This window comes from Macrotis lagotis, chromosome 2 (genome assembly GCF_037893015.1).
Source record: "Macrotis lagotis isolate mMagLag1 chromosome 2, bilby.v1.9.chrom.fasta, whole genome shotgun sequence".
Taxonomy (NCBI): Eukaryota; Metazoa; Chordata; class Mammalia; order Peramelemorphia; family Peramelidae; genus Macrotis; species Macrotis lagotis.
Window position 1 is genome coordinate 156,727,424 of NC_133659.1, and position 15,645 is coordinate 156,743,068.

Here is a 15,645-nt window from a genome sequence, read left to right on the forward strand (position 1 = left end):
TATAATTGTACAAAGTACTTTCCTTAGAAAAGTTAAGCAGTTTAACAAGGTGTTACATAGCTAGTAAGGGATTTTTTCAAGTTCAAGGGGTTTAGTAAATGACTGGTCTGCTGACTCTATATTCATCTACCTTTCTCCTACTTCACAGCTTCCTCCAATATATTTATAGTCATGTTTATGTAAATGGATCATGATTCTTGTTAAGAATTAGACTGTCAAGCTTTCAAAAAGGAATAAACTGTAGAGCCATTGAGTAGTGAGAGACTAGCCCTCTTAACAGGATGAAGTAGGTAGTCATGAAATATTTCAGGTCACAGATTAAAAAGGAGGATGGGAGGAAGCACAAAGAAATATGACATTGAGAATTCACTTAGATGTTGAAGATTCAGGGGTGTAGTAGAATTGAAGAGATAAAACCTTAAAGTAACAGCATTTCATTTTAACCTTTCTTCTTCATCAATCTTGATTTCCTCCAGGAAAATGGACTAGACTATGAGGCCTGCCTGGTTGCTCAGTGTGATGCCCTGGTCGATGCTTTAACTCGACAAAAAGCCAAATTACTCACCAAGGTCACTAAAGAACGGGAACACAAATTGAAGGTGAGTGGTTGGGGGCCTGTTTCCTTGGCAGTTGTAATTTAAATGTTATCTATTTTCCAGCACCCATTCACAGTTTCCAGGGGAAAAAATTTTTAATGTCCTTTGTAGTTGTTGTCAGTTATTTCAGATGCACCCTGTTCTTCATAATCCCGTTTGGGGTTTTCTTGGCAAAGATGCTGGAGTGGTTTGCTATTTTCTTCTCCAAGATAGATATTCGGACAGACAGACATATAATAAATGATAGAGATAGATGATAGATAGATAAACAAACAGAGAGACAGACAGACAGATGGCCCCATTTGGGGTTTTCAGTACCTACTCGCAGTCTCCAGGAAATAAAGAGTTTTAATTTTCTTTGTTGTTGTTCAGTCATTTCAGTCATGCCCTACTTTTCATGACCCCATTTGGGGCTTTCTTGGCAAAGATTCTAAAGTGGCTTGCCATTTCTTTTTCCAATTTAATGATCTTAAATCAGAAAATATCACATCAACCACTTTCCCTTTCTATAGAAACATTCATAAGACTATACCAGAGGCACATCCCTCTCTTTTTAGAACCCACATACTTCGGGCTCATGTTATCTAGGAAGCTTTCACTTATTGTCAAACTTTCCTGCTCCACAACAGTCTATAAATACACACATAATGCCAACTCTTTCTTGCAATTACAGCATTTACCTATACTTCTAAAATAAAGACAAACAAGAAAGAAAGACAGAAGGAGGAAGGAAGGAATCTGATCATCAGTGGGGCTATTCCTATTACTCACAAAGTTGTTTTCTCCATTCTCAAAGAGAACTATAACAACAAGGTGGTTATACCATGACATGAAAGTGAATTGGATGCCTGTAATATAAATAAAATCACATGAGAAAGTGAAAATGTAAACCATATTTTTTTCCTAAAATGTTTAAATACAAATTATATTTATATCAAAAGCAGTCATTTTCAGCATTTTCCAATATAAAAATTAATTTTACTTTTCTACATTGATAAAAAGATTCTCAGGGTGGCTAGGTGGCACAGTGGATAAAGTACCAGCTCTGGAGTCAGGAGTACCTGGGTTCAAATCTGGTCTCAGACACTTAATAATTACCTAGCTGTGTGGCCTTGGGCAAGCCACTTAACCCCATTTGCCTTGCAAAAACCTAAAAAAAAAATTCTCACTTCTCCTTTATCTTTGGGGTATTCCATAAACCCCAGCTCTGTAGACTGTGTTTTATCAATATATTTCAAAACCAAAAGACTCCTGTGACTAAAATAGTTGGAGAAAAATGAAGTATATAATTTCTAAGTTCTTTTTATAGCTTCATAAGCCTATTGTAACTATGCATGTGTGAAGAAACCAAAGTCCATTGAGTTACCCATGGATAGACAGAGTCAATCACTCTTGCTTTGAGTCATCTCAATCCTACTTTTTCTATATTCAGGGTTCATGAAGGTATATTTGGGTGCCTAATCCAAAAATCATTGGGAGAAGTTTCAACATCGTATCTTATCACAGATTGCATGCAGAATTCATGTACAAACAGAGCAGACTTCCAGGTAGCTCCCCTCACTTATTTGTAAGCCCATTTGAGATTTTTTAGGCAATGATATTGGAATAGGTTGCCATTTCCATCTCCAGATGAGAAAACTGAGGCAGACAAGGTTGAGTGGATTTGCCCAGGGTCAGATAGCTAATAAATGTTTCAGGCCGGATTTGAACCCCTAAAGATGAGTCTTCCTGACTTTGGATCCAGTACTCAATCTACTTTGCCACCTGGCTGCCCCCCAACCTTTTGTTTAATTCTCTTCAAAAGACAGAAAGACTGGTGACACCCCAGTATGAGCTCTTCTCCTCTTTGCAGGTGGTTTGGGACCAGATCAACCATTGTACTTTAAAGTTACGCCAGTCAACAGGCCTAATGGAATACTGCCTAGAAGTGATCAAAGAAAATGACCCTTCTGGGTTTTTGCAGGTAAGTGTCTTTATCATGATCCTTTCTGGGGAAAAGAGAGTGTTTTTCCTCTCTTTTCTACCTCCACTGCCTCTTCTCACACTTTGTAATTAAAAATTAAACCTTTTCCTATGGTTTTGGAATTCTATTGATTCCCTTTTGCTTGTTAGTAGAAATTTTATAATAATATTCTAGAGGTAGCTCAGTGGTTCAATAGATAAAGGACCTGACCTGGAGCCAGGAAGATCTAAATTCAAATCTAGCCTCAGAAACTTAATGGCTATATGACGCTGGGAAAGTCACTTAGCCTCTATTTTGCCTCAGTTCCCTCAATGGTAAAATATGGATTCTATCTTGTGGATTGTTCTGAGGACCAAATGAGATATTTGTAAAATGCTTAGCGTGGTGCCTGGTACTTATTTGGGGGCCCTTCTGATGGCTAGTGAGTCTAAGTCACTCAGCCTCTCTAGGTCTCAGTTTTCTCATCTGTGAGATGGGGATTGTTGTACTAAATGAGTTTTGAGTGTCCTCCCAACTTGGACATTGAATGAGCTACATATTTTGGTAACTTCTGCTCTTTTGTCTAATCCCCTATAGAAAAGTCAAGATCAGAGAAAAGTGACCTCTGTAAAACAAGTTGGGCATAGTCCAGTGCTGTCAGGTTGCTTAACAGAGTGTCCACTGATGGCAAGTCAGTGTTATTTCTTCTCATGTTCAAAAGTGCAAGTTCCCACAGGACAGAATAAATTTCCAATTGTCCTCTGGAGCAATCCAACCTTACTTAGAATTTGATCCCTAGCAAACAGACCAGTTCAGAATTGTACAGTTTCTACATGTTGTAGATGTAAGTATAACCCTCTTTCTATAGAGGAAATTATGAATTACCTTGATTATTCCCTAAGGACACTGCAGAGACAGTTGAAAATTACTAAGAGTTACTAATGTCTTGTTCATGTTCCCAGGAACCAAAGATTCCTGGAATCTCATCTTAGCCTTAGGTAAGAGCCATCCGCTTCTTGGCGGAGAAGTAATGGATTAGGAATGAGAATAAGACATTTTAAGATGTGACCAGTATAGTGAATTGTTCTTCTTGACTATATTTATTGACAAGGAAGGGCTTCTATGGAAAAGTGGAGAGGTAAGTTAGTGGATGGTAAAAGGGATGCAAAAAAAAAAGGAAAGAAAAAGGTATCAATAAAACCTTTTAAAGTACACTGAAAAAGAGAAAAAAAAAAGAATTTCCAAAGGACACAGTACCTAGTATGCAGTAGGAAGTTAATAAATTCATGTTTATTGATTTTTTTGATAGAAACAAACTGGACAAATTGATTACTACCAAGTTAAATTTAATACACACTTAAAAAACTTTATAGAAGTTCATAATTTCACATAAAAGGTTGTTTTTTTCTTTGTATACTGAAATGTTTGTTTTTATCAGTAATTACTAAGTACATAATTTAAAAAATTAAAGCAAAATTCACTCTCTTTTGATAGTGAAAAGAATGAGATATAAAAATGTATAATTTCTGTTACATTAAATTAAAAAGATTTCACAGAAATACAACAAATGCAGGAAAGTAGAAAATTGGGAGAAAATTTTATTAAAAGTTTTTCAGATAAATGCCTCATATCTCAACTATATAAAGAACTTTGTAAAAATCTATAAGAAAATACATCCTTCTCCAATTGACAAAAGGTCAAAAATACGAACAGTCAGTTTTTAGATAAAGAAATCAAGGCAATCTTTTAGTGCTCTATCTCCCATTTCAAGATGACCTTCTTCCTTGGCCTCATATGGAGAAGCTGATTTAATGAATAGTGGTTTTGACTGAAGAAAGGGTAGTATTTTCAAAATAGAGTAAAATGTTTCATTCTGTCAAAAAAGGTCCCTTTTACTGAGTCTGCTACTAATACATATTAAAGTATAATATACAATCTCTTTATTTGTATTACTTCTAGTTGTCATTTGTGTACATGTCATATACCTCCTATAAAATTGCAAGCTCCTTGAAGGCAGGGCTCATAACCTATTTATCTCATCCCCTCAGTGACTAGGCAACATCATAGATGTGACCATATGAGAACTGATGGATAGTGATTTTATGAGGTTTTCAGGCTTAGAACACAGACCTCTACCTTCCTCTCAGTTACCTAGGTTGCTTAAATACTTAGGTTCAAATGCCATTTTCTAACATGCGTAGATCATGATCAAGCTCCCTAGTCTCTAAGAGTTTCAGTTTCTTCAGCTGTATTAAATAATAATAATAATAGAAGCACTCCCTCACAGGACTATTGTGGCTTTAAATGAGATCATGTGTGTCAAGGTCTTTGCAAACCAAAAAGTGTTATATAAAGTTGAACTATTGTTAGCATTATTCTATACTGGCTGAGATCTTCAAAGGGATGTACTCTTTAAATGGAGGGTTTTTTTATTAAATGTAAATTTTGCTCTCTTTTTCTGATTTTTCTTTCTTCCATATTTGCATATTATGGTTTAGGCACAGCTATCTCAAGCACTGAATGGTGTTTCTGATAAAGCAAAGGAAGCTAAAGAGTTCCTGGTGCAGCTCAAGAACATACTTCAGCAGATCCAGGTAAGAATGTCCTGAGGCTGTTTGAGAATGACTTCACTCAAACCCTCTCTTGGGAAGGAAATATTAAGTGATGAATTAGGAATAGTATAACAAGCTCATTTTCAAGGTTTATATTTGTTATAAAACGAAGATCCAGCCTTGACCTTTATAAACACAACAAAAGCAAGATATTGACAAAAAAAAAAGGAAGGAAATTTATTTAAATAAAAACTAACATAAAGGGGCGGCTAGGTGGCCTAGTGGATAAAACACCGGCCTTGGAGTCAGGAGTACTTGGGTTCAAATCCGGTCTCAGACACTTAATAATTACCTAGCTGTGTGGCCTTGGGCAATTCACTTAACCCCATTTGCCTTGCAAAAACCTAAAAAAAAAAACTAACATAAAGTTATGACTGTCATAAGGAAGATGGTGGAAGGAGCAGGGCAGAGGACAGGGCAATGTTGTCTCTGAGGCTGATAACATTTATAATTGTGGGCAGGTCACTTAACTTTATTGAGTCAAAGGTTCTTCATTTGTAAAATTAAGGAGTTTTAGTAGATGGTTTCTTAAGTTAGTTCTTTGATCTATAAGAATATCAAAGTTAGAAAGAACCTTTAAACCTTGAATTGTTCATCTGTAAGATGAGGGGATTAAGCTAAATGACCTTTAAATTTCTTTTCATCTCAAGGATGCCATAAATACAACTAGGTCTGGAGTAATGTAAATAATGTATTCTATAAAATAGTAGCATTATTCAAATTTGCATTTCCATTTGGCTAAAATGGAAATTACCATATTTTATATAATTATAACTTTGAACTGTATTGATTTTAATAATATATGGCCATCTTCCAAGGATTCATTATTTGCACTAACTGGGACCCAGTAATATAATAAAAGCTTCCCACCTAACTTCATCATTTGAAATAGAGATTATATTTCATGCATTATTCTTCAGAAGTTGAGAAGATTTGTGATTTTGTAAATATAGGACTTACTCCATTTACAAAGATTTCATGACTTTCTAAGGGCAAAAAAAAAATTCCTCTGTTGATAGCCAACCTTATGGTAATAAAGTTCTCTGAATTTAGCTAAACTGATTCTTAGATGATAGACACATAGTTTCTCAGAAGTTCTGTACTTGAGGCCCTTTCAGCTTGAAAAGACCTGCCCAAGTTTGTATTCTATTATCTGACAATTCAAAAAACTATCCCATCAGAAGTAGTCAGACAGGTCTTTGGTGGCAAATATATAATATTTAATAGTGTGGCACATTCTGGAGCTAATTTTTCATCCTTTACTCATGCTGCAAGATTATGTCTCCAGAGAGTGGCTATTGCTGACATCTACCATGTATGAGCTAAAAATGATTTTTATATTTTTAAATAAAGTTTTATTGTATTTAAAATATAGAAACCATCCTTAGCTGACTGGCTATATATGAATGAGATTGACCAAGTTTGACATTCTGGATATAGTTTGACCCTGCTCTAGAGTTAACCCTGAATAGGATTGGGAGGGTGCTAATGTCGTTGCTCATGTGAGCCCACCAGTGTTCCACTCAATTAATGGCAGATATCAATTAGCCAAATTTGATTAATTTTTAGAAATAGATATTTATCATAGTTGTTACAAAATACTCCCTCTCCCCAAAATCTATACTAAAGTACCACAAGTTTTACACAGAATCCAGAAGGTGATTTCAAGCTTAGAATATAAAGGGAGTAAATCACAAATTCTGGAAGTCCTACCCTTTTGTGGAGTCCTCATGATGTTCCTTTTGAAACAAGTATAGTATGATATAATCTTTCTGCTTGACTACTTGTACAGCTTTGACTTTGCCTTTTCTCCTTGAGTTCAATCTGCTCTTTGATTCAGATACATACACTGCCATTAGCTGTTTCAGAAATACGGCTTAGATAAGAATGAAAAATCCAAATATTCTAATGTTCTGAAGTTCCCAAGGATCTATGCTAACCAGGGATGCAGAGATGTGCCTTACCTATATCCCACCTCTGAACCTGAAAGGTTGAGAGCACACTTCATATATGACTCAACCCTTCACAATCAAAGGCAAGGCAAGCTTCTGCTTCCCCCTCACTGAACATCCTTGCCCTCTAACCAAGGTGGGGAGAGGGTGGAAGACCAAGACTGAGGATGAAGCACACTCCTCTCTCTCTCAGGTTATTCCTTTTCAGGGTTATTACAAAAGGTTTCTAATACTAAACTGAAGACACACAATTCCTTGGTTACAAATTAGTTTAATGGTTTTATATAAACCACAGAGAATATGACCAAGTCTCTTAATAAATACAGACAGAGCTTGATGTCACACCTAGTTGAAATGCCTTTTATTGAATCAGGAATTCATTGGATATCTACCCTTTGATTGATTAATTACATCAATATGTATTCCTACCTGATAGTCAGTGAGTAAGTGAGATGGGGTGACTGACTCAATAACTACCATCCCTTTACAATAAGATTACACAACACACACACACACACACACACACATATATATACGAGAGAGAGAGAGAGAGAGAAGAGAGAGAGAGAGAGAAAAAATGAACCATCTTATCCAACCCTCTCATTTTATAGGTGAAAAAACAGAATTTGAGAAAGACTTGGCCAAAGTCACATGAGTAGTAAGCATCAAAGCAAGATTTGAACTCAAGTCCTCTGACTTCAGAGGCATTGTTCCTTACCCTATATCATGCTTCATGTTTATATGTGTGTATGTGTATAGTTATGTACTCTTAACATGGTAGAGGCACAATAGAAGTCATGTATCATGATGGATAGAAGTCAATATACAGCTCAGAATATCTGGATCTAATTCCTGTCTCTGATATATACATATATATATATGTATATATACATATATATGTATTTATAACACACACACATATATACATATTGACTGTATGATCATATACAAGTCACTTAATCTCTCAGTGCTCGAGGAAATTCTTAGACCATAAAATGGTCACCATTCTATAACAGTGGAAAAAATATAGTTCCCTGTAGCCATGAAATCAAAGGTCCAAAAAACACAATGACAATTCACATTTAAAGGGTACTTTAATATGTTCTGTTATATGTTACATGTATAATGTAATGTATCTTATATTTTTATAATTGTACAAAGTACTTTCCTTAGAAAAGTTAAGCAGTTTAACAAGGTGTTACATAGCTAGTAAGGGATTTTTTCAAGTTCAAGGGGTTTAGTAAATGACTGTCTGCTGACTCTATATTCATCTACCTTTCTCCTACTTCACAGCTTCCTCCAATATATTTATAGTCATGTTTATGTAAATGGATCATGATTCTTGTTAAGAATTAGACTGTAAGCTTTCAAAAAGGAATAAACTGTAGAGCCATTGAGTAGTGAGAGACTAGCCCTCTTAACAGGATGAAGTAGGTAGTCATGAAATATTTCAGGTCACAGATTAAAAAGGAGGATGGGAGGAAGCACAAAGAAATATGACATTGAGAATTCACTTAGATGTTGAAGATTCAGGGGTGTAGTAGAATTGAAGAGATAAAACCTTAAAGTAACAGCATTTCATTTTAACCTTTCTTCTTCATCAATCTTGATTTCCTCCAGGAAAATGGACTAGACTATGAGGCCTGCCTGGTTGCTCAGTGTGATGCCCTGGTGATGCTTTAACTCGACAAAAAGCCAAATTACTCACCAAGGTCACTAAAGAACGGGAACACAAATTGAAGGTGAGTGGTTGGGGGCCTGTTTCCTTGGCAGTTGTAATTTAAATGTTATCTATTTTCCAGCACCCATTCACAGTTTCCAGGGGAAAAAATTTTTAATGTCCTTTGTAGTTGTTGTCAGTTATTTCAGATGCACCCTGTTCTTCATAATCCCGTTTGGGGTTTTCTTGGCAAAGATGCTGGAGTGGTTTGCTATTTTCTTCTCCAAGATAGATATTCGGACAGACAGACATATAATAAATGATAGAGATAGATGATAGATAGATAAACAAACAGAGAGACAGACAGACAGATGGCCCCATTTGGGGTTTTCAGTACCTACTCGCAGTCTCCAGGAAATAAAGAGTTTTAATTTTCTTTGTTGTTGTTCAGTCATTTCAGTCATGCCCTACTTTTCATGACCCCATTTGGGGCTTTCTTGGCAAAGATTCTAAAGTGGCTTGCCATTTCTTTTTCCAATTTAATGATCTTAAATCAGAAAATATCACATCAACCACTTTCCCTTTCTATAGAAACATTCATAAGACTATACCAGAGGCACATCCCTCTCTTTTTAGAACCCACATACTTCGGGCTCATGTTATCTAGGAAGCTTTCACTTATTGTCAAACTTTCCTGCTCCACAACAGTCTATAAATACACACATAATGCCAACTCTTTCTTGCAATTACAGCATTTACCTATACTTCTAAAATAAAGACAAACAAGAAAGAAAGACAGAAGGAGGAAGGAAGGAATCTGATCATCAGTGGGGCTATTCCTATTACTCACAAAGTTGTTTTCTCCATTCTCAAAGAGAACTATAACAACAAGGTGGTTATACCATGACATGAAAGTGAATTGGATGCCTGTAATATAAATAAAATCACATGAGAAAGTGAAAATGTAAACCATATTTTTTTCCTAAAATGTTTAAATACAAATTATATTTATATCAAAAGCAGTCATTTTCAGCATTTTCCAATATAAAAATTAATTTTACTTTTCTACATTGATAAAAAGATTCTCAGGGTGGCTAGGTGGCACAGTGGATAAAGTACCAGCTCTGGAGTCAGGAGTACCTGGGTTCAAATCTGGTCTCAGACACTTAATAATTACCTAGCTGTGTGGCCTTGGGCAAGCCACTTAACCCCATTTGCCTTGCAAAAACCTAAAAAAAAAATTCTCACTTCTCCTTTATCTTTGGGGTATTCCATAAACCCCAGCTCTGTAGACTGTGTTTTATCAATATATTTCAAAACCAAAAGACTCCTGTGACTAAAATAGTTGGAGAAAAATGAAGTATATAATTTCTAAGTTCTTTTTATAGCTTCATAAGCCTATTGTAACTATGCATGTGTGAAGAAACAGTTGTGATCAGCATTGGCAACGGTGGAAAAATATGGAAGTAACTTCTGTGATGGACTTATAAAGAATGAGATCCACCCATGACAGAGTTGTTGGTGTTGGAACAAAGACTCAAGCACATTTTTTGTTATTATTATTTGGGGGAGGGTGCAGGGCAAGTGGGGCTGGATGGCCTGCCTGGGGCCACATAGCAGGGTGATCTCTGGGTGTCTGGGGCCGGATTTGGACTCAGGTGCTCCTGGCTCAAGGGCCAATGCTCTGTCTTCCCCCCAGCCACCCCTACTATCATTACTATTTTATTTTATTTTGGGTCTTTTTTTTTTTCTTCTTTTTTGGTTGTTGCAGGGCAATGGGGATCGGGTGGCTTGCATGTCACACGGCTGGATGATGGTTGGGTTTACTCGGGTGCTCGTGGCTCCAGGGCTGGTGCTTTGTCCATTGCGTCACCTGGCCATACCTACAATTATTACTATTATTTTTTTTTAATTTTAATTTTTTTTCTCTCCCCTTTACTTTTTTCGCCCAAGCAAGTCTATCTATATTCATGGGGGAGGAGGGGTATTTTGTTTATTTGTAAACAAGAATATTTTATTAATGTAAAAAAAAATTTGTACAAAATGAGAATAAAAAAATAAATTAAAAAAAAGAAGAGACACTGCTATTTTTGCATCTCCAGCATTTGGACAGCACCTGACCCAAAAGTAATACTTAATAATTGTTTGTTGATACTACGTCCCAATTTTACAGATGAAGAAAAATGAGCCCTGGGAAGATTAAAACCCAGTCACACAATTAGTTGGGATTCAAATTTGGATCCTCTTTACTTTAAGTCTAGAATGTTACTCATTTCATCATGCAGCTATGAAGGAAGCCTCAATAAAGAAGTTCCAGAAAAGTATGGAAAAATTCACAACTGATTAATCAAGAGTCATTAAATGGGTAACCAGGATAGTCTGTGTAGGTTGTGGAACTAGAAGAATAATGTTAAGTCAAACAGAGACCATGCTATCTAACAAACTGTTCCTTTGGGCTATTGCCAGAAACTGGTGTCTGGGCTAAATAGGTCTTTGGTTTGACCTCATATGACAATTCTTATGTTCCTTTACTGTGTATGTCACCCTGAGAACTCTAAGTTAGAGCTTAATTCTTGACCTGACTTATCTCAGGGAAGGTGAAGAAGAGATGTGGCCTCTTTTCTTTTCTTTAGCACAGCTTTATAAAACAGTCTCATCCACATAAATTCCATCTGTGTTACTGTTTCCTTGTTCCCATGAGTTCAATATAATTTTGTTAGATTATAATAGGATTTAGAGCTGTACAAGACTTTAGAAATAAAATCTACTTCCTTGATTTTACAGATAAGAAAACTGAAGCTCAGACCATGATCACAGAGACAATATCAGAATCCAATTTCAGATTCTCTGTCTCCAGATCTGTTGTTTTCACTACCAGATACCATATTGGTTGGCATGTTTGCGATTCCTAAACCTATACTGATGAGAACATGTAAAAATGACTTTTTCAGGCTGGAAAAAGAACTAAGATTTTTCCCACTTCTAATCAAGGACTCCCTCTATACCTCTCTTTCATTTGATCATCAGTGAGGAATTCAAGCTAAGACAAATATATTATGATATTATGATATTCAAGAAGCTGATTTTTAGATTCATTAGAGCTGAGTCACTTCAAACTGGCACTAACAAGTCAGTCTCTAAGATTCTTACTAGCCAGAGAGTGTCTACTGAGTCATGAGGCTGTCTTCCAGTTCTGCCAACCAGATACTTGTTAGAATATTACCACCACTACCTCCCAAGTTTATCTTGTGTGGGTTTTGTACATATTTATGTATGTTTTTTCACAAAAAGAAATCTATTTTCTCTTCTCACCCCCCCCCACCCAATTTTTACAAGAAAATTTCTAGGAAAATTTTCTAAAGAAAAAAAAGTTCCTTATAATAAATATATATAATCAAACAATTTTCTATTGACTGTGTTCAAAAAAACTATGGCTTATTCTGCATCCTCAGTCTAAAATTTATGTGTGAGAAGGTAGTAACATGCTTCTTTATTCATCCCCCAAAATCCTGAATGGTCATTGAATTGTTCATAGTTCTTGAAGCTTTCAAAGTTTTTTAAGTGTTGTTGTTATTGGATAAATTATTCTCCAAATCTTCAAATTTCATTCTTTATCATATTTATAAATAAATAAATTTATAAAATATGTTCATTATATATAAAATACATTGTTTATAAAAGCCTTCAAAATTGTTCATTTTTATAATAATGATATTGTAATATAAATTATTTTTCTGATTCTGCTTACTTCATTATGTGGCAATTCACAAAAGTTTTTCCAGGCTTCTCTGAAAGCATCCATTTTCTCTCACTTCACAATAGTACACAATAGAGCACTGTAGTATTCTATTCCATTTGTACTCAATTCAATTAAATCTATTAAGTACTTTTAGCCAAGCTAGTGCTAAGTGCTAGGGATGTTAAAAAAAGATAAAAGACAATTCCTGTCCTCAAGGAAGACAATCCTGTACATAGACATATACAATCATATAACACTTTTGGTTCAGTCAGTAATTACATAGATAGATAAATGATAAATAGATAGATAGTTTTCCTGGTTCTGCTTTCCTCACTCTACTACAATAATTTATGACTCTTCCCCTGTCTCCATCTCTAAATTTCTCTTATTTGTTATGTTTCTTATTATGCAATAATATTCCATTATGTTCATGTACTGACAGTAATGTTTAGTCATTCAACAATCTACAGTAGCTCACTTTGACTCCAATTCATTGTATCCCAAAAACTGTCATTAATATTTTATTCTATACTAATATCTATTTTAGAGAAGCATGGATTTAGTATAAATAATCAGAAAGACCATCCTTACTGACCTCTAGTCCCTTCCAATGCTAAGATTCTATTATTCTCAATGATAGTCATCACAAAATTATTAAGAATCAGAAGAACTGGCAACAAATTGACAAGCAGCTGGTGCCACATGCTTCCACTGTGCATAAGCTATGCATCTTAGAACCCTGGGGGAAGGACAGCTGAAAAGGATAGAATGGAAGAGCTGTAACATAGCCAGATAAGTCCCTTTGCCTCTCCCCCTTGGCTACTAATACATATTAAATGTATAATATACAATCTCTTTATTTGTATTACTTCTAGTTGTCATTTGTGTACATGTCATATACCTCCTATAAAATTGCAAGCTCCTTGAAGGCAGGGCTCATAACCTATTTATCTCATCCCCTCAGTGACTAGGCAACATCATAGATGTGACCATATGAGAACTGATGGATAGTGATTTTATGAGGTTTTCAGGCTTAGAACACAGACCTCTACCTTCCTCTCAGTTACCTAGGTTGCTTAAATACTTAGGTTCAAATGCCATTTTCTAATCACTAGCTGTATGATCATGATCAAGCTCCCTAGTCTCTAAGAGTTTCAGTTTCTTCAGCTGTATTAAATAATAATAATAATAGAAGCACTCCCTCACAGGACTATTGTGGCTTTAAATGAGATCATGTGTGTCAAGGTCTTTGCAAACCAAAAAGTGTTATATAAAGTTGAACTATTGTTAGCATTATTCTATACTGGCTGAGATCTTCAAAGGGATGTACTCTTTAAATGGAAGGGTTTTTTTATTAAATGTAAATTTTGCTCTCTTTTTCTGATTTTTCTTTCTTCCATATTTGCATATTATGGTTTAGGCACAGCTATCTCAAGCACTGAATGGTGTTTCTGATAAAGCAAAGGAAGCTAAAGAGTTCCTGGTGCAGCTCAAGAACATACTTCAGCAGATCCAGGTAAGAATGTCCTGAGGCTGTTTGAGAATGACTTCACTCAAACCCTCTCTTGGGAAGGAAATATTAAGTGATGAATTAGGAATAGTATAACAAGCTCATTTTCAAGGTTTATATTTTTATAAAACGAAGATCCAGCCTTGACCTTTATAAACACAACAAAAGCAAGATATTGACAAAAAAAAAAGGAAGGAAATTTATTTAAATAAAAACTAACATAAAGGAGCGGCTAGGTGGCCTAGTGGATAAAACACCGGCCTTGGAGTCAGGAGTACTTGGGTTCAAATCCGGTCTCAGACACTTAATAATTACCTAGCTGTGTGGCCTTGGGCAATTCACTTAACCCCATTTGCCTTGCAAAAACCTAAAAAAAAAAACTAACATAAAGTTATGACTGTCATAAGGAAGATGGTGGAAGGAGCAGGGCAGAGGACAGGGCAATGTTGTCTCTGAGGCTGATAACATTTATAATTGTGGGCAGGTCACTTAACTTTATTGAGTCAAAGGTTCTTCATTTGTAAAATTAAGGAGTTTTAGTAGATGGTTTCTTAAGTTAGTTCTTTGATCTATAAGAATATCAAAGTTAGAAAGAACCTTTAAACCTTGAATTGTTCATCTGTAAGATGAGGGGATTAAGCTAAATGACCTTTAAATTTCTTTTCATCTCAAGGATGCCATAAATACAACTAGGTCTGGAGTAATGTAAATAATGTATTCTATAAAATAGTAGCATTATTCAAATTTGCATTTCCATTTGGCTAAAATGGAAATTACCATATTTTATATAATTATAACTTTGAACTGTATTGATTTTAATAATATATGGCCATCTTCCAAGGATTCATTATTTGCACTAACTGGGACCCAGTAATATAATAAAAGCTTCCCACCTAACTTCATCATTTTGAAATAGAGATTATATTTCATGCATTATTCTTCAGAAGTTGAGAAGATTTGTGATTTTGTAAATATAGGACTTACTCCATTTACAAAGATTTCATGACTTTCTAAGGGCAAAAAAAAAATTCCTCTGTTGATAGCCAACCTTATGGTAATAAAGTTCTCTGAATTTAGCTAAACTGATTCTTAGATGATAGACACATAGTTTCTCAGAAGTTCTGTACTTGAGGCCCTTTCAGCTTGAAAAGACCTGCCCAAGTTTGTATTCTATTATCTGACAATTCAAAAAACTATCCCATCAGAAGTAGTCAGACAGGTCTTTGGTGGCAAATATATAATATTTAATAGTGTGGCACATTCTGGAGCTAATTTTTCATCCTTTACTCATGCTGCAAGATTATGTCTCCAGAGAGTGGCTATTGCTGACATCTACCATGTATGAGCTAAAAATGATTTTTATATTTTTAAATAAAGTTTTATTGTATTTAAAATATAGAAACCATCCTTAGCTGACTGGCTATATATGAATGAGATTGACCAAGTTTGACATTCTGGATATAGTTTGACCCTGCTCTAGAGTTAACCCTGAATAGGATTGGGAGGGTGCTAATGTCGTTGCTCATGTGAGCCCACCAGTGTTCCACTCAATTAATGGCAGATATCAATTAGCCAAATTTGATTAATTTTTAGAAATAGATATTTATCATAGTTGTTACAAAATACTCCCTCTC

At 35.3% G+C, this 15,645-nt stretch overlaps 1 protein-coding gene across 6 annotated transcripts in view; it reads left to right on the plus strand.

Moving 5' to 3' along the window:
- Positions 1 to 15,645, plus strand: part of TRIM67 (tripartite motif containing 67) — an 89,223-nt gene that overhangs the window by 40,432 nt on the left and 33,146 nt on the right. For all 6 annotated transcript variants that reach the window (XM_074220458.1, XM_074220459.1, XM_074220460.1 and 3 more), the window contains 2 exons: positions 477 to 599; positions 2,449 to 2,559. In XM_074220458.1, the coding sequence (XP_074076559.1) occupies positions 477 to 599; positions 2,449 to 2,559 (234 nt within the window). The remainder of the gene's footprint in view (positions 1 to 476; positions 600 to 2,448; positions 2,560 to 15,645) is intronic.